Genomic DNA, 19,622 nt, shown 5'->3' with positions numbered 1-19,622 from the left:
AATGATCCTGGGAAAACCCCCACGAGACTAGACATAAAGATCTCCAAAACTCTCCCAACTTTAAGGCCCTGGTTTTATGTCTCACCATCTCTCTGTCCAGCAAACATATTTCTTGGCCATCCTGTGTGTACCAAGAACAGTGTGGGGGTGTGGAGAACTCCAGTCACTCAGGGAAAGCCACACATGCAAACAGCACCCACATCACAGGGTGACAAGAGCTGTGATGCATCTGGGTGTGTGAAGTGTCAGAGCCCCAAAGAGGGCCCACCCATCAGCCCTTGGATGGCAGTGCCTGAGCAAGTCATTAAATGGGAGTTGGCCAGGTAAAGAGTAGAGGTTAGGGCATTGCAGCACGAGCGACGGCCATGTGCAGAGGCCTAAGGGAGAGACAGTGTGGGTGCGGGTGGATGAGAACAGAATACAATGGAGCAAGAGCTGGAGCAGAAAGTTCCTTAAATGCCGGTCTGACCGTTTGAATTTAGGAGTTTGTATTAGTCCGTTCTCATGCAGCTATAAGGAAATACCTGAAACTGGGTAATTTATAAAGAAAAGAGGTTTAATTGACTCACAGTTCTGCATGGCTGGGGAGATGTCAGGAAACTTATAGTCATTGCAGAAGGAACCTCTTCACAGGGCAGCAGGAGAGAGAATGAGTGCCAGCAGGGGAAATGCCAGATGCTTATTAAACCATCAGATCTCATGAAAACTCACTATCATGAGAACAGCATGGGGGTAGCCACCTCCATGATTCAGTTACCTCCCACTGGGTCCCTCCCATGACACATGGGGTTATGGGAACTACAAAATGAGATGTCGGTGGGGACACAGCCAAACCATATCATAGTTGAAGCTTGGGAGTAACCTCATCTGATTTGCATATTTGAATGGTGGCTCAAATGATAAGTTTGAGGATAATGATGGGTTCCAGAGGAACCTTCTCTCTGAGTCTCAGGGCTCTTACCTCTAATATAAGGGACTTGCACTATTCCGCAGTATTCTATGATCATAAATTCATTTCTTGTCTTTCTTTATAGTTGTATTGGATGGTCAGGCCCATGGTGCTCTAGGCCGTACCAGCCTTTGTGTACAGATGGAGTCACATTCACAGCAACACCCAGATTTCACTCATGCTTCACTTGCCTGTTTTGCTTCTTAGGACCTCCAGATCCCCATAAAGATCTTACCCAGTTATTCCTGGGAGCCTCTGGGGATGCCTAAAGGGAGCTCCTAAACTGACCCCTCCTGCTGTTTACCTCATACTTCTTGTTGCCAGTGTTAGCTGAACCCACCTGAGGGTGGTGCCTCCCCATGCCAGTCCTGCTGGTGCCAGTGCTGTCCATGACAATGCTGAAGTCCCTGCCTTGTGCTGACGTTCCTGGAATTGCAGCTGTCACTGCGCTTTTCTAGGTTTTTCACTGCAGCACAGCCACACTGTTCCCAACAAAAGTGGGGGCAATGGCCTACTTCCTTTGGGTCATTTACCATCACCTGGACAGTGAGCAGTACTAGGCAGGCCCTGTGTCTCACACGATCCTTCTTGAAATAGCTCCTTTGTTTCTGCCTATAACCCCAAGGCTGTGGAACCAGTACCTGAGGGAGACACCAGGGTTTTCCCTCCATTCCAGTTTCCCCCAGGGTATCCAAAGGTCCTCCTTCTCCTGGCCCGCTTTCCTTTAGCCAAAGATAAGAAAGATAAGGCAAAACAAACTATAATCCTGGCAGCTTTACACACCAGATCATCAAACAGACGTATGCCTGAGATTCTTTTTGTTGTTACTCATTACTCTATGCCTGGCTCAGAGCGAAACCCTTCTCATAGATCTCCAACCCTTGGAGGGACAGACTGTTAACATCCTCATTTGTAGATGGGGATGAGGCTAAGAGGAATTAAGTAACCTGCTCAAGGTCAAACAGGTGACAGAGCTAGAATTCCAAACCAGCCTAGTCTGGAATATTCCAGATACCACACTCTTCACAGGTTCCCAACACTTGAACATAAACACTCAATAATCTGTATAATACATCAAGTGCCCACTTTTCTTATTGTCATCTTTGTATTAATTCCAAATTGGCTTTTGTATCCAGGGCTGGGAAGAAACGGTGGATGCCGCCATTTCCCACCTGTTGAAGACTTGCCTGTCGAAGAGTTCTAAGGAGCAGGCTTTGAACCTCAACAGCCAGCTGAACATACCCAAAGACACAAGCCAACTGAAGAAACATATCACCTTGCTCTGCGATAGATTAGCCAAAGGTGGCCGTCTCTGCCTAAGTACCGATGCAGCAGCCCCACAGACCATGGTCATGCCAGGTAAGAGCTCTGTCCATGCTCCCTAAACACAATTGTACTTCTCCTAAATTAAAGGAATGTGCCTGTGGTTGTATTTGGGGTTTAAATTTCATATTAAAGTGACGACAGCCAAGAAAATTGATTTCACGTTTCCCCTCTGACATCCCAGGGTAACCCCTTGAATAAATATTCTTGAGATATTTGCTTGCTAGACATTTCTAGAATGGTATGTCTTTTTTCTTCTCTCTGCTTTTAAATATATGATCCATTTTGTTTTGCTTCTAACTAATAAAAAGTGGATTAGAGGATAAACTGTTTTTAAGAAAAAGTTTTACTAAATGTGATCTCGCGATACAATATTTCGTAAATGTAGCATGATACGAGCAACTAATGTAATCCAGATGAGTCCAGTCTCTTCTGCTGTTTGCTTGGATCGTGGTCATTAGAATAAGGTGGAAGAGACGAAGTGAAAGACGAGGATCAAGAGATGTGAGCAGGCTTCAGAGCCCAGGCACCCATGGGCCAGTATGGAGAGAGATTCCACTTGCCCCTCCATGGGCAGTCAGCGATGGTCGTGGGCACCCAGGGCTGCCCTTCCCATGGTCATAGGGGCTGAGCAGTCGGTCATGCAGCCCTCAGGTCTCTTAGGGGCAGCAGTTCCCAACTCCTGCTTTCCTCTTCCTAGCCTCTCTGTGGCAGCAGCAAGGAGCATTACATCAATGAATTTATTGATGCAGCAGCTATAGCATCTCTTTCCTCCTACAGCAAGAACCACAGTGTGGGAAGTGGTGTGGTTTTTTCCTCTTCCTTCTTACATGCCTTTTCTTTACTTCCCTGCCCCCATTCCCTCTCTGGTAGTCTTGCTGTTGCTTCCTTTTCCCCCTCACTCAGCATTCCTAGAAGTGAAAAGCAATGCAAGTGAAATTGTGAAAGACAAACATGGAGACAGCATAGCATAATCTAATAGGCACAGACTCTGGAGACAGACAGAACAATGCTTGGATCCTGCCTCTTTTTATCCATTACTACTTATATGACCCTGAGTATGTTACTTTCTTTTCTAGAGTCTTCATGTCTTCCTAAAAAAATGAATGTAATAATGCTTGCCCTGCCGCTGGGGCCCTATGAGTTTATCAAGCACCTAGCACAATGCTTGGAACAGAGACACTCTCAAAAAATTCAAGCTATAATTATTATCGTTGTTATGGATATATGCATGATTCAGCCTTTAAATTTAGAGGTGGAAAAATAGCTGGTTTGGGGTTATGGATTCTATATTTTATGATTTGAATATCTTTACCTCAATTGTACATAGGTAGAAGCCAACTTTATTCCAAATAATATTTTTTATTTGGCCTTTTATAATAGAAATGCTTTTCCACAGAGAAATAGTTCTGACATTGTTTGCCTTCATTTAGAACCTCTTTATCTTGCCCTGTAACATCCTCTTAACTGTTCCACTTGTCCATCTTCTGTCCACTGTTACAGGATTGTTTTCCTAAGAGATATTTAGGCTTAATGAGATAGTAAATGAAAACTATTCATTATAATCAGTATCAGTTTATGACTCTCCCTCCCTGCTTGCCCACAGGAAAAAACAAAGGAGACTTGAGGGAAAAGGGCAGATACATTAATTTTAAAAAAAGAGAGAGAGAGAGAAAATTTGAAGAGGGATGGGATGGCCCACCTGATTGGCTGATTACCTGTGAGTTCAGGCTGCAGCAGCCCTGAATTCTCTTCTCAGGTCCCTGTCTGAGCTTTCCTGTTCAGGGATCCCCAAATCCCTGTCTTAGTCGTTTTTGTTTAAATAACTAGATTTGTAAGTAACCTAAGGGCTGTGTCCATATCTAGGATGTGGAACATTTTAAAACCTCAGTGCAAAGTTTTTGAATGTATGGAAGTAAAGGACAGAGAAAGAAGGAAAAGAAGGAAGGAGAAAGAAATGAAAAGAAGAAAGATGGACAGTGTGTTTGTTCACAGCCCAGGGGTGGCCATCAGTCAGATTCATGCCTGGTCTAGCTGAGTTCGTTCTGTTGGAGAGATTTAGGCTGTGTGCATGTGCATCAGGGTCACAGTCGCGATGCCTTGCCTTTACTTGCCGACCACCCGCTTGCTACTCTGTGGTTGAGTGACTCTCCCTCCCACTTGTCTTGATCTAATCAGGATAGCGAGGTTTTAAAAAATTGTTAAATCAGCACTTGTTGTCATTAACATGCTTAATTATTGCCTATACTACTTTTCTTCCCTATAACTCAGATTTTTCACATGCTTTATCTCTGTATTAGCATATTTTTGAGGTAGAAGAGACATGTAGAATTATCGCTGTCTTACAAATAGAAAATGGAGGCAGGAAAATTGAAATCTCTTGCCTGGAGTTTCATGGTTACTGGAAGGGTTAGGTCTAGAATCCAAATCTCCCAGCCCACTGTGCTTCCCTCTAGACCACACAGACCACAGTGGTACAGATCTGTTTTTAACCAGAGCCTCCTCCTGTGTAAGCTATTCTTGATTTGGCCTTCCCCTCACCCCCCTCCTCCCCCCCCCACCCACTTAAATTGGTCTAGCAGTGTGAAAGGAAAAGGGCAGAAATAGTTTCACAGTCTCTTTTCTTTGCTTTGCTATGAGAAATATATTAAAGATTTATCTTATATTTGTTTTGTGCTTAATTTTTATTATGTCCAAAGGTGACATGATAACATTATCATGAGTATTTCTTATTAAGAAATACTGTGAGGAGTTATTTCTGCTTCAAGCCTGTAATTGTGCAGTTTACAATGTTGGTTTAGCTCCAATAGTTGTAACAGAATATACGAAGTGGCATATTAGAAAGGACTGGATTATTGAATAAGCATAAAAGCTCTTCTTGCAGAGATGATCTTTTTTTAAGATTTAGATGGGACCTTCGAAATTGTCTGGTTCACCTCCCTCACTTAACAGCTGAGGTAACGAAAGTCTAAGAAGGTGAAGTAAGTAAGTGCTCAGTATTAAAAGGCAGGAGTGTGTGTAATTTTGCCGTGTTCCCTATTAAATTGCAGATGGATAAACATCTCAGAATAAAAAACCTTTGGTCTTTTCTAGCCTCATGGCTTTATGAGCCCAGCACCTTGGATGTGCCCTTTTTTTGCTCTAGTGAAGGCCATGGTGACAACATCCTCCCTGGTGTCCAGAGTTTGAAAATCTTTTCCAGTGGGAATTACCTTATGAACTTCTTTGCCTCACATTTCTCTTGCTTGACTTTACCAATTCTCTATCAGTTTTTCCCTTAACCTTTTCTGGTGAACTTTTTGTTGTTGTTGCAGAGCTATCAAATTTATTTCTCTCATCTGCAGCTCTGGTGTTCACATCTTTCTGCTGGTGAATATAGCTTGTGAGGAATCTACTTTCGTTAAATATCTATTTTCCAATCTCAGCTGTATGCATTCTACTTTTAGAGCAGAAGTCACAAAGGGCCACCTGGTTAGTGTTTTTTAAAAATCTGAATGTAAGTGATTTAGTGGTCTGTCTGGCCTTTTCATGCATATATGTTCCCAACCTTCTCCCTGCAGCTGCCTAGGACTAAAAGACTTGCTGTATTTTGCAGGAGGCTTCCTTTTATAACCTCAGTATCTAGGACAATATTTCAATAGCCCTAATTATAGCAAAGATTTGAACCTCTCAAGCATATATGCAAAACTTAATGTATACATGAGTGGGTCTAACTCATGATATTTGAAGACATCATTTTAACCTCATGAACACTGGAGCTTTTGTCACCTCTATGCTTTTCTTAAACTTAATTTCAACTAGGTGATGCTTTGCCTAAGAAATAATATAGGTAAGTGATGGCCCATCAGATAGAAGCTTGGAGAGCAAATGCTGTAGGCACCACAGCAGGGCAGGCATAGAAAGCTGGGCAAGGAAAAGGGGTGTAAAGACAATCCAGGCTGATCAGGTGCCTCAAGTGAATATTCTCTTAATGTGATGATCAAATGACTTCACATGACATAATGGGCCATAGCTTCAGCTGTATTTTCTTTCACACTGCCAGATTCCTGGGCTAAAAGGAAGCCAAGAGGAGGGAGTAAAAGGAAGCAAAGAAGATTTGATAAATAAGATTAGGTATCTTATATAATCCATATATTTTCATAGATATGGATTTAAAAAGTTATCATTTTGAGATGTGGTAGGGACCACCCAGGAATTAGCATTTTGTGCATCTTTATTGTATTAAGTGGATAGGAGAAAAGACACAGTATGAATCTGAATACAGAGTATAAATGTGAATAAGATGTCTATTCTAGCCTTTTGAGAGAGAGATTTTAAATTCTCTTTAGTATTTAAAACTTGAGTCAATGACCTTTTGCCTTAAGGATTTGATATTATTTTGAAGCTACTTCCAACTGGCCCATTTCAACTGAATTTAAATTTAATTCTTCCAGGTCTCACTTAGATGCTCAATAAGACATTTGATGTTTACTTTCATATTGTCAGTATGATTTAACTGTTGGTTTTACACTTTGAATTTTTATAAGTTTGAAGTCATTCTTTAAGGAGATTTAGATGAATTAAATATACAAAAATGGCTTCTGAGCCTGTTTTTCCTACAGAGAATACAATACTTTATCTTGACATTAAAAAAAAAAAAGGGAGTGAGTTCCAAAATGGGAAAATGCTATTGTGAAGTGGACTTCACATCAGAAGTATATGGGTTCCAGAGCTAGGTTGGCCAGTTATATGATATGGAACAAGTTACTTAGTCTGTCTACTTCTTTGTTTTCTCAACTATAAATAGGAAAAATAATGATACTTCACTATAGATTTGTTGGCCAAATTAAATATAGTAGTACATGGAAAATGCTTAGCAAGTACCTGACACATAGCAAATTCTCACTAAATGTGAGCTTCTGTTACTAATAATAATGAATACTATTGTAAAATCCCAAAGGAACTTGGGAGAACTTGACAAAAGGATTCTAGATTTCAATTAGAAGAATAAAATTATAAGATTATACAGGTGTGAGTTTCCAGCCCAAGCTGAGGTCTGAGGGGAACTGATGGGGTACTGGGTAGCTGAAAGAACACAAGTAGGTGGGACATGGCTTTATTCAGCAATTCACTCACACTGTTGGTGCTGCATTTATGCACCTCCCAGACAACAGTGGCTCAGAGCCAGGTGATGAGCCCTCCCATATTATGGCTACGTAGGTATGATTATATAATGCACAGGATTGTGCGCCTGCACTCCAATCGTGCTGTGTCATGCTGTGCTGGGTGTGTACCTTGGGCTGTACTTGACTGCAGTGCAGCCATTGTCCTTACAACAGGAAATTTTTAAAAAGAAAGAGTGTGTAAAATTTGCCTTTTCAGATTATTCATTATTAAGCAAAAGTGAATGAGAATAGTGCATACTCAAGTTTGGCCTTACAGGCACCTTTACAGAAAGGGTCCTTTTAAGAAAAAATATTCTGAGGCATGATCTGTTTTCCTAGCAGTCTCTCTTAGTCCTTTGATATGCAAGTTATTTTCATCAGAAACATCTATCATGTCATCATTGTTGTCAATTTTCTTTTCTTTATTGTCAACTGAACTGCCTGCCAGATTTTCACTGCTTACTGGCCTTGCATGTGACAGGCATAGTTCTCCAATAACACTTTAACTGCATTAAACTTGGCATAATTTGCAAGATTTATAGTTTTCCTCTGCAGCCAATTCGTGTTGTATTTGCAGTAATTTCCTACAGTCAGTGAGGGATTAACTAATAAAATGTTGGTAGCAGGCAGAGATTCTTCTAGTGTTAAATGCAGGAGGATATTTGAGTACAGACTAATTTTAGAAGTGGTCAGTTTTTGAGTGCATATCTTTGTGTTATGCTTTTGCTTTTCTATGATTATAACAACTGGGATAATTAAAACTTCCTTAAGCAGGAGGATCCACCCTCTTCCCTTCAATTATATATGTAAAAACTTAGAATGTGTTAACTTTGACTCTAACCACATGTGCTAATGTGACGTTTCAAAGCAATGAGGAGAGGACAAGATGAATTAGTTTAAAAATAGTGTTGGAAACTGGCCAACCATTTGGAGAGAAGAAATAGATTCCCTACCTCATCCCATATCACACAATACATTTCAGACAAATAAGGTATTTAAATTCAAAAAAAGAAATTTCATAAATCACAGAAGGACATAAAGGTGGATACATTGATATGGAAGCAGGATAGGCCTTTCTATGTAAGTTAGCAGAGGCAATAAACAGAAGACTGAGCTTTTGTTATAGACTTCTCAAAATTGGGTCCAGAAGAATATAAACCAAGGCATGTATTAACGATAACTATCCCTGCATGTTAGAATTACAGGTGGTGTCTGAGTCTCTTCTTGCTCTTTCTCTTCCATATATTTTGTATATTTTCTGAAAATGACATATATAACTTTTGTAAAAAGGCCCCATGATAGAAAGAACCAACAGGAATACAACTATATAATTGTATCAGAAATGGTGGTAAGGAAACAACAAGGGCCAATTCATAAGTCAGGAAAATTAATTTTTTTCAAAAGGAAGTAAGTTATTAAAAGGGCAATGACCATGTGTTTATGGAGCGTGTTTGTATTTCAGTTCTCATGAACTAACCCAAGTCCTTTGCAGGACTACAGAAATGTGTGCAGCTGTTTTATGGATTCTCTCCCCTCCCATCTCTGTATCTCCTCTTGAGCATAGGCCAAGTCATTCAAGTTATTGATCTCTGACTAATGTTTCACATTGTCAAAGTGACTCCATAATTTTGCACTTTGCTTATAATGCATTTTACTACTTTGCAGCATTTTACAATGAGACAGTTTTCCTCATAGAACATTCTCATTCCTTGGCTTCTCTAGTCTGCTCTATGGCTTCTTGTTCCCTTTTCTGTCTCCTGACTATTGGTTTTCCATCTTCATGCTCCCCTGGACAGTCTCATCAAGCTACCACTGTAATTCCTATACCTTCTGGTTGGCCTCTCTTCCAAGCTCCACATGTCACCACCAACACTCCTTTAGGCAATTCCACATGCCTGAAGGAAACTCACCTCCTTCTGTGTGTCTGATCCCAGTGGATGATGTTACTCAATGCCCAGGCCGGAGGCCTCAAGAAACAACCCTGACTCTCTGTTTCTCTTACTCTCCATATTCAGCCAGTCACCAAGACCTGATGATACTACCTCCCAAATATATCTCTTTTCATGGCCCACACTGCTTTTTCCAACGCAAATGCCCATCAATCATTGATAACACTCTTATCGCTTATTTAGACAGTTAAAATGACCTATCATTAATCTCTCTGTGTTAATATTCTGTCTTCATTTTCAGTGCTACCATAAAAAATATGACTCTTTGTAGAAGTATTATAGCCAAAAACTGGAAATAATCCAAATATCCATCAACTGATAAATGGATAATAAATGTGGTATATCCATACAATGGAATATTCTTTAATAATAAAAATAACTGAATTTCTAGTATGTACTACAACATGGGTAAACATTAAAAACATTATGGTAAGTAAAAGAAGCCAGTCAGAAAGATCTCATATTATAAGGCCATTCATATAAAATGTCCAAAATAGGCAAATTCAAGGCGACAGAAAGTATGTTAGTGGTTGCCTAGGACTAGGAGTAGGGGAATGAGAAGTGATAGCTAATGGGTACAGAGTTTCCTTTTGGGTAAGAAAATGTTCTGAAATTAGATTGTGGTGATATGACTATACTAAAAACCATTGTGTATTTTAAAAGGGTAAGTTATATGTGAATTATATCTCAATAAACTTGTTTAAAAACAACATTTTTTAGTGTAAAGATAAAACATGTTCTTTGTATATATTTAGAAAATTCAGGTGAACCAAAAGAAGAAAATTTATTTATATTTCCGTAAGTTATTGGGGTACAGGTGGTATTTGGTAACATGAGTAAGTTCTTTTTTTTTTTTTTTTTTTTAAGACAGAGTCTTGCTCTGTCACCCAGGCTGGAGTGCCGTGGTGCAATCTCGGCTCACTGCAACCTCCGCCTCCTGGATTCAAGCAATTCTCCTGCCTCAGCCTCCTGAGTAGCTGGGATTACAGGCATGTGCCACCACGCCCAGCTAATTTTTGTATTTTTAGTAGAGACGGGGTTTCACCATATTGGTCAGGCTGGTCTTGAACTCCTGACCTCGTGATCCACCCACCTCGGCCTCCCAAAGTGCTGGGATTACAGGCGTGAGCCACTGCACCCGGCCCATGAGTAAGTTATTTAGTGGTGATTTGTGAGACTTTGGTGCACCCATCACCCATGTATACACTGCACCATATTTGTAGTCGTTTATCCCTCGCCCTCCTCCCACTCTTTCCCCCAAGTCCCCAGAGTCCATTGTATCATTCTTATGCATTTTTGTCCTCATAGCTTAGCTCCCACATATCAGTGAAAACATATGATGTTTGGTTTTCCATTCCTGAGTTACATCACTTAGAATAATAGTCTCCAGTCTCATCCAGGTCACTGCAAATGCTGTTAATTCATTCCTTTTTATGCCTGTGTAGTATTCCATTATATATATATGTGTGTGTGTATATATATGTGTGTGTATATATATATATAGTACATATATGTGAGCATATATATATATATATATATATATATATATATATATATATATATATACATATACACACACACACACACACACACCACAGTTTCTTTATCCAGTTGTTGATTCATGGGCATTTGGGTTGGTTCCATGATTTTGCAATTGTGAATTGTGCTGCTATAAACATGCATGTGCAAGTATCTTTTTCAAATAATGACTTCTTTTCCTCCGGGTAGATCCCCAGTAGTGGGATTGCTGGATCAAATGGTAGTTCTACTTTTAGTTTTTTAAGGAATCTCCACACTGTTTCCATGGTGGTTGTACTGGTTTACATTCCCACCAGCAGTGTAGAAGGGTTCCCTGTTTACTGCATCCACGCCAACATCTACTGTTTTTTGATTTTTTGATTATGGCCATTCTTGCGGGAGTAAGGTGGTATCCCATTGTGGTTTTGATTTGCATTTCCCTGATCATTAGTGATGTTGACCATTTTTTCATAGGTTTGTTGGCCATTTGTATATCTTTTTTTTTTTTTGAGAATTGTCTATTCATATCCTTAGCCCACTTTTTGATGGGATTTTTTTTTCTTAATGATTTGAGTTTGTCGTAGATTCTGGATATTACTCCCTTGTCAGATGTATAGATTGTGAAGATTTTCTCCCACTCTGTGGGTTGTCTGTTTACTCTGCTGACTGTTCCTTTTGCCATGCAAAAGCTCTTCAGTTTAATTAGATCCCAGCTATTTATATTTGTTTTTATTGCATTTGCTTTTGGGTTTTTGGTCATGAAATCCTTGCCTAAGCCAATGTCTAGATGTTTCTGCTGAGAAATCTGCTATTAATTTGATAGGTTTTCCTTTATAGGTTACCTGGTGTTTCTGTCTCATAGCTCTTAAGATTCTTTCCTTTGTCTTAACTTTGTATAACCTGATGACAATGTGCCTAGGTGAAGATCTTTTTGCGATGAATTTCCCAGGTGTTCTTTGAACTTCTTGTATTTGGTCTAGGTCTCTTGCAAGGACAGGGAAGTTTTCCTTGATTATTCCCCCAAATATGTTTTCCAGGCTTTTAGAATTCTCTTCTTCCTCAGGTATACCGATTATTCTTAGGTTTGTTCGTTCAACATAATCCCAGACTTCTTGGAGGCTTTGCTCATATTTTCTTATTCTTTTTTCTTTGTCTTTGTTGGATTGGGTTAATTCAAAGACCTTGTCTTTGAGCTCTGATTTTTTTTCTTCTATTTATTCAGTTCTGTTTCTGAGACTTTCCAGAGCATTTTGCATTTCTGAAAGTGTGTCCAAAGATTCTTTAATTTTTGATTGTTTTTTCTTTGAGCTATCTATTTCCATGAATATTTCCCCTTTCACTTCTGGTATCATTTTTTGGATTTCCTTGCATTGGGCTTTGTCTTTCTCTGGTCCCTCCCTGATTAGCTTAATAACTAACCTCCTGAATTCTTTTTCAGGTAAATCAGGGATTTCTTCTTGGTTTGCTGGTGAGCTAGTGTGATTTTTTGGGGGTGTTGAAGAGCCTTGTTTTGTCATATTACCAGTGTTGGTTTTCTGGTTCCTTCTCATTTGGGTAGTCTCTGTCAGAGGGAAGGTCTATGGCTGAAAGCTGTTGTTCAGATTCTTTTGTCCCATGGGGTGTTCCCTTGATGTAGTACCTCCCCCTTTTCCTATGGATGTGGCTTCCTATGTGCCGAACTACAGTGATTGTAGTTTCTCTTCTGGGTCTTAGCCACCCAGCGAGTCTACCTGGCTCTGGGCTGGTACTGCGGGTTGTCTGCACAAAGTCCTGTAATGTGAACCGTCTATGGATCTCTCAGCCGTAGATACCAGTGCCTGTTCTGGTGGAGGTGGTGGAGAGTTCAATGGACTCCATGAAGGTCCTTAGCTTTGGTGGTTTAATGCTCTATTTTTGTGCTGATTGGCCTCCTGCCAGGAGGTGGTACTTTCCAGAAAGCATCAGCTATAATAGTGTGGAGAGGGACGGGCGGTGGGTGGGGCCCTAGAACTCCCAAGATTATATGCCCTTTGTCTTCCACTACCGGGGTGGGTAGGGAGAGACCACCAGGTGGGGGTGGGACTAGGTGTGTATGAGTTCAGGCTGTCCTTGAGGGGGTCTTGTTGCAGCTGCTGTCCGGGATGGGGGCAAGATTCCCAGGTCACTAGAGTTGTGTACCTAGGAGGATTATGGCTGCCCCTGCTGAGTCATGCAGATTGTCAGGGGAGTGGGGGAAAGCCAGGAGTCACAGGCCTTACCCAGCTCCCATGCAAACTGAAGGGCTGGTCTCACACCCACCATGCCCCTGCCAACAGCCCCGAGTCTGTTTCTAGGCGGAGGGCGAGATGGGCTTGAAAATTTGCCTGAGAATATCCACCTCCCAGCTGCGAGAGAAAAGGGCTTTAGTTCTTCCTCTGCCTGTAGAGTCTGCATGCCCAATTTGTGCCCTCGCCCGAGTTCAGACCAGGAGGCTTCTTGTCCCTGGCCCTTCTTGTTCAAATTGTTACAAAGTTCAGCTAGAGAATTCCTTCTCCCTGTGGAGTTTTACCCCCTGTTCCTCTGGCCACCCTCCCAATGGATCCCTGTGGTGCCAGGCAGAAATGGGCTGCTTGGGGACCCAGTAAGCTCCTAGGGCCTTTCTGCTGCTTCCTCTATCCCCATATTTTGCTTGGCTCTCTAACTTGACTCAGCTTCAAGTAAAGTCGGAAACTTCTCCCACAAACCTTCAGTTTCTGCAGTGGGGGTGCGTGTTCGGGACAGGAGGGTCTCCCTTTCCCACTTCTGCAGTTGGGGCACTCACAGTATTTGGGGGGGGTCTCCCAAGTCTTGCTTCCTTGAGGGGGTCTATGGGTCCTTGGGATTGCTGGTTTGTTCTTGCAGTTGATCTGCAGCTAAAATTCACAATGCAAGCCTCCCCATGCTGCTCTGTCTGGAGCTGCAATCTAGTCCTGCCTCCCATCTGTCATGATCCCCTGAATCGAAAATTTAAAATCATTAATAATCTAACCATTCTGAAATAGATATAAATCCAACTATTATTCATTATATGTAAATGTTTGTATATGTGTATACACGCACTACATATGTGTTTGTATCCATATCCTTCTAGACTTTTTTCTTTGCATATGTGTACATTCTGTTTTATAAAAATTGGATCATACTATACCTACTACCTACTACTTTATAATCCCCTTTTTTTTTTTTTTTTTTTGAGACGGAGTCTTGCTCTGTCACCCAGGCTGGAGTGCAGTAGTGCGATTTTGGCTCACTGCAAGCTCCGCCTCCCAGGTTCACGCCATTCTCCTGCCTCAGCCTCCCGAGGAGCTGGGACTACAGGCGCCTGCCACCGCGCCCAGCTAATTTTTTGTATTTTTAGTAGAGACAGGGTTTCACCGTGTTAGCCAGGATGGTCTTGATCTTCTGACCTCATGATCCACCCACCTCAGCCTCCCAAAGAAAGTGCTGGGATTACAGGCGTGAGCCACCGCGCCCAGCCTATAATCCATTTTTTAAACTTTCATTAAGCTATTTCATTATTAAATAGCATACATTTTTTAAAAAGCTGCATACTTAACCAGTTCCCTTTTGTCAAACATATAAACTGTTTCTGATATTGGTATGTACACAATTACTTAATGAATATTCTTGTAGCTAAATCTGTATACATCCTGATGAATTTATACTTTTCCATGAATATGAATTGGAGCTGGTTATGTTACTTCCCTGCTTTAGAAGATTTTATAGTTCCCTCCTATCTTCCATATTAAATTGAAATTTCTGCACCTGAAATACTATGTTCTTTACATAGAAATACTATGTTATTTTACTAGAACATTATTTTTGTAGCCATATCTTCTACATTTTCTTCCTTAAGACCTTTTACTGATTTTGAAATATTCATTATTCTCCACATACACCATGCATTTCAAGTTTCTATGACTTAAAGAGTTCCCTTGGCCCGGAGAGGCAGTCTTGACCTGGTGGTAAAATTACCACTAATTTCTGAAGACCCAGCTGAAATGATGTTCCACAACGCATTCCCTGTTCCTCCTCCTGGAACTGCTAGTAAATTTTCCATCTGTGCTCCCTGGTCCCCTGAGCATATGGTTGTTATGGTACTTGTATCATAGAGTACAATCATTTAATAGATTGATTCCATGCCTCACCCTAAGGTAGAGGATGTTGGATTGTATTCTGTTCTTCTTCAGGACCTCAATACACAACTTGTGCCGCGCATGCAGACACACACACACATATAATTCATGCCCACCATGTATTTTTTAAAGTTTTTTATTTTGAAATAATTATAGACTCGTGGGAAGATGCAAAAATAGTACATAGAATCTCATATACTCTTCACTTAGCTTCCCCTAATGGTGGCAGCTGCAGAGCTATAGTTGCGGGCAAGAAGAGGACTCTGTAGGGAGCAGTGAATTTTAAGAAATTCACATAAGAGGTCGTATCACTACTATCAAAGATAGCAGAAGGTCAGGAAGGATCTGTCTGTAACTAGAAGAAAAAATATAGGAAAGCAAATGGAAGAAAATGTAGGCTATTGTCAGGGTTTTTATTTCTTCTCTTTTTGTTTTTCCCTTAAAAGACATTTAGAGATGTTTGAAGTTCAGGTGGTATAGCAAGATGAGAGTGCCAAAATCCAATGTTTGTGTTAAATGGAAAACTTTTGGGAGGCAGAAAGAATAATCTAGAATATACATAGACTGAATAAAGTTAGCATTTGAGAAGAGAAAAAGTGAGAACCTAGATATATGCTGGGTATACATGAAAATTTTTTTTAAAAAAGGAAAGCTTAGTGAAGTCTAGCCACATAGGCTTTAGAGAAGTAAAGTCTTATAATGGTTTTTGACAGAGTGAGAGGGGTAAATGGTCAGGTTATAATTAAATCACATTAAAGTTGATTTGCAATAGCCATTGTGGAAAGAACAAGGCCAGCCATTTAGCAATTGTGCAGCTGTTTATTTTTCTGGAGCCATAGCTTTTCACTTTCATAGTTCTCTTACCTCCTTGTTTTGAAACATTATTGTTTCAAAATTGTTTTGAAAGTCAAGCTATAGTTTATAAATAAAGAAGCATTCAGTTATTAATAGTATGCTCATTCTTATCCAGTGTAACAGGGAGTCCATAATGAGATGAATGGAAGATTAGTGGAAAAATATTTGAATCTAGGATTAGAGTTGGATTTGACAGAAGAAGCAATTAGGAGCAACTGTAGGGAAAGGTCTACCATCAAAGACCTCATAAAATAACATTCTCCCTGTGTGTACTTAGCAAATACTTGTTGATAGACATGCTGGCTGGTAACTAATTACAATGTGATGACCAAAGACCAGCTTCTTGGAAGTAGGGTTGTTAATACAGGAATAGAATACCAGGGGAGTTTGAGTAATTTCCTTCTCAGCAGATGTTTATACTAATGTGGATACTCAACAGTCTAAAGATAATCTGGGGAAAAAAATCTGTCTAAAAGTAGGGGGATAAATTAAATAGCTTTTGAAAGGCATCACTATTCTTATTTCTTTAATTGTCATGTGGATAGCTCTGTAAAATGCCCATTTTTATCTTCACCCAGCTATAAATGTGAACTGCCTTTTCTACTGTCCTATGAAATAGCACAATGGAAATCTGAACTCTGTATAATTTTCAGTATTCTTAAAAATTGCATAGATTTGCCAAAAGATAGAGTATCTCAAGAACACTGGAGTATCCCTCAGGAAGTTATTTAGCTCTGAGGTTTTGTATCATATCAAAAATAACTTTTCTCACATATTCTACTAGCATTTGGTACTGTTTTGTCTTCAGATATGAGGATGAAAAAGTTGATATTTATTCCAGCAGATTCTGGCTCTAAAAACAAAATCATGAAGGGATTTCTACTGATTCATATAACAATTTTTTTTCCAACTGTTACTCCCAACTTCTGCTACCTCAGTGTATCTATCTTTTATAGTACGGTTTTCTGATTCACCTAAAACTTACAATAAACATACTTCCTGTTTCTTTTCCTTCAAATTCTACTCCCGGTATCTGCTATCTCTCTGAGAAATTCAGCTTCCAACAATAAGATGAATGTTTCTGTTTTCAGCGTAAATTTATGAATATTATTAAAGTTTTATTTATTTTGTGTTTTCCTTTAGATTTTAGGGTGCCTAGATAAATTATTTTAATTACTTACAAGTAACTCATCCAATCAATTACTCATGTGAGACAGTCATTAAGACTTATTTTATATTGCATTATTTTTATTTAAATTTTTCAAATATATGCATAATGTGAGTATCCACAAGTAAACGGGGCAGACACAACAATTTGGCCTATTCCTCTGGCTTAGTCCTTTTAATTCTGGCCAATATAACTGGCCTAAAATAGGAGCAACACTCTACTTCTGACACTACTCAGCCACAACACGCAAAGATGACGTTCTTTAGAACTGTCATGCTGAATGAAGCCAGATCTATGCTGCCAACCTTTAAAAAAAAATCTTCTCATACTAAACTTTTTCTAAAAACAATTTTAGTGTGTTTATTCCAATAAATTGTTGGAATAGTCAAGTCCTTCTGATTTATGTGTCGTGTGGATATTTTTAAACAATTAAAAATTAAAATGAAAAACAATTATCTTGTTCCTGGTGGTTCTCAGAACATATGAATATCCAATTCTAAAAAGTAAACACCTTTAGTTGTATTTCTGTGTACAGGATGTCTCAACTCTGTGTGTTATTTAAAATTTAGCCTTTTCTTTTAGAAATGCTTAATTTTTTATTTAAAAATAATTATTTTGGTTAGCTAGGGTTTTTGTATTCCTTTCAAGTCTGCTTTCTGAGCCATACTCCAGTGTCATGTGGAAAATGTTACCAAAAAAATAAAATGATGTCACTTTAACTTTCAGAAGTTATGATTTATGCTAATACCAATAGGATGGTTTTTATTTAGTACAGGTGTTTGCTTGTTGGTTGCTCTAAGATATTTTTAGCATTTGTTAAAAATAGGCTTGGGAGTGACTGCAATTGTAAAATAAGAAGCAAATACATTGTCCTCATAAGGATCATAGCAAGGGGGTGCCAGGCCCCAGTTGACTGCCGCTATAGTTATGAGCAAATGTGGTGATAGATATTAAGGGCTCAGGTGTAGGAGTCTGGCTGGGTTTCAAAGAAAAATAAAATTAGTTGCAGCAGTAAACGGAGCACCTAATCAGTGTATGTGACTATGTACTGTGTAAATAAATTACCTAATATTTTTACCTGCTTTTGAAAGAGATGAGTCTTCCCTTTCAAAATAAGATAAGACACCAGATTGTGATCTTTTTAAAATCTTAACCTGTTAACTCATGGAAAATCACTTAGCTGTGGAAATTGTACCCTTTGTACATTATGTCCATTGAAAAACACAACATATACCAATCCAAGACTGAGACCCCAAGGTGAAATTTTTTGAGTGCTTACTATGTTTCAGGCATGGTTCTAGGTACTGGGGGCACAGTGGTAAATCAGACTAACCCAAGCCCTGCCCTCAGGGAATTTATTATGTTCTGGCAGGGGACAGTCAATATACAGGGAAACAAATTTCAGACAGCGAAAAGTGCAGTGCAGAAAAGTACATCAGGACAAGGAGAAAGAATGCCAGCTGTTGACCATTTGTGCCACATCTTTCTTATGACTTTTTTTCAGTCATTTGGTGAAATGAGAGGATGGCATATTGTATTATTTGAGACAGATTCCTTTTGTGACTGGTCAAAATAATTCTGTTTGGCTATATAATATAATATTATAGTTTAGTTTATTACTGTTAATAGTAATATTATTGGAGTATTACAGTTTTTAAAGTTTTCTGATGAAAGAATATGTTTCAATTTTAGAAAAGAAGCCAAAGCAATTCTTGAGAAGTGTTCCTAAAAAATAAATTAGATAACATATCTGTAGTGATCATTAAAATGTTTTGTGCCATAAAAGAATTTTCATATTATTTTTTATCTTTATTTTGAGTTTTTTATTTTTATATCATGAGCCACTGTTAGATGTCCACTGTCTGTTGACATCAGCTTACTACACTATAATATCTGATAGCAGAGACTTTTTCATTCATTTCCGCATCTCTAGAATCTAATACAATTGGAACACAGAAGATGCTCAACAGATCTTCGAGTAGATTTGAATTGAATCACTTATGTGAACATTATTCCTTCCCTTTCTCAGTTTCGTATCAGTCAGCTCTCTACTCCTCCTCACCTCACCTTCCAACACATCCATTCCACTTCCATTGGCCCCTCCACCAGCCCTTTGTGCCCTTCCCTTGAAACCCTATGGGTTTCTCTCTTGGATTCCTTGTCAGTTTCTAGCCCTGAGTCAATCTTTGGCTTTTCTTAGATCAACTCTGCAACTGGAAATTGTTACTAAAATTAATTATAAAACTGACCCAGCTGCTTCTACCTCCTTTCTGGCTGTGTAACTTCACCTGGGCCCTTCTGTGCTAATTTGTTTCATTTACTTTTTTCTAATTGATTTCCTATCTCATTCTCAACAGAAGTTAATGCCTGTCATTTTGCTCAAGCTCCAATCTCATTTTAAACTGTGCAGAAGACCTCAATTCTACTGTACTACGAAATTCAAAGCAAACTGCCCTTCCCATCCATTTATTTCAAAATTTATATGTAATTTTATTAATCTTTTATCTTTCTGTTCTTTCTCAGAAGACGACTTGGTTTTAGGATTAAACTGAGACTTGTTACCGTGGCCTGCAGAACTCTGCT

The 19,622-nt window shown here is 39.4% G+C and overlaps 1 protein-coding gene across 3 annotated transcripts in view; it reads left to right on the top strand.

The window, feature by feature from the left end:
* The window catches only part of BBS9 (Bardet-Biedl syndrome 9), a 489,686-nt gene that overhangs the window by 422,094 nt on the left and 47,970 nt on the right, over positions 1–19,622 (top strand). For all 3 annotated transcript variants that reach the window (XM_054495852.2, XM_054495851.2, XM_054495850.2), the window contains one exon: positions 2,086–2,308. In XM_054495852.2, the coding sequence (XP_054351827.1) occupies positions 2,086–2,308 (223 nt within the window). The remainder of the gene's footprint in view (positions 1–2,085; positions 2,309–19,622) is intronic.

Source organism: Pongo pygmaeus, chromosome 6, assembly GCF_028885625.2.
Source record: "Pongo pygmaeus isolate AG05252 chromosome 6, NHGRI_mPonPyg2-v2.0_pri, whole genome shotgun sequence".
Classification (NCBI taxonomy): Eukaryota; Metazoa; Chordata; class Mammalia; order Primates; family Hominidae; genus Pongo; species Pongo pygmaeus.
This window is presented reverse-complemented; position numbering and strand designations above follow the sequence as displayed.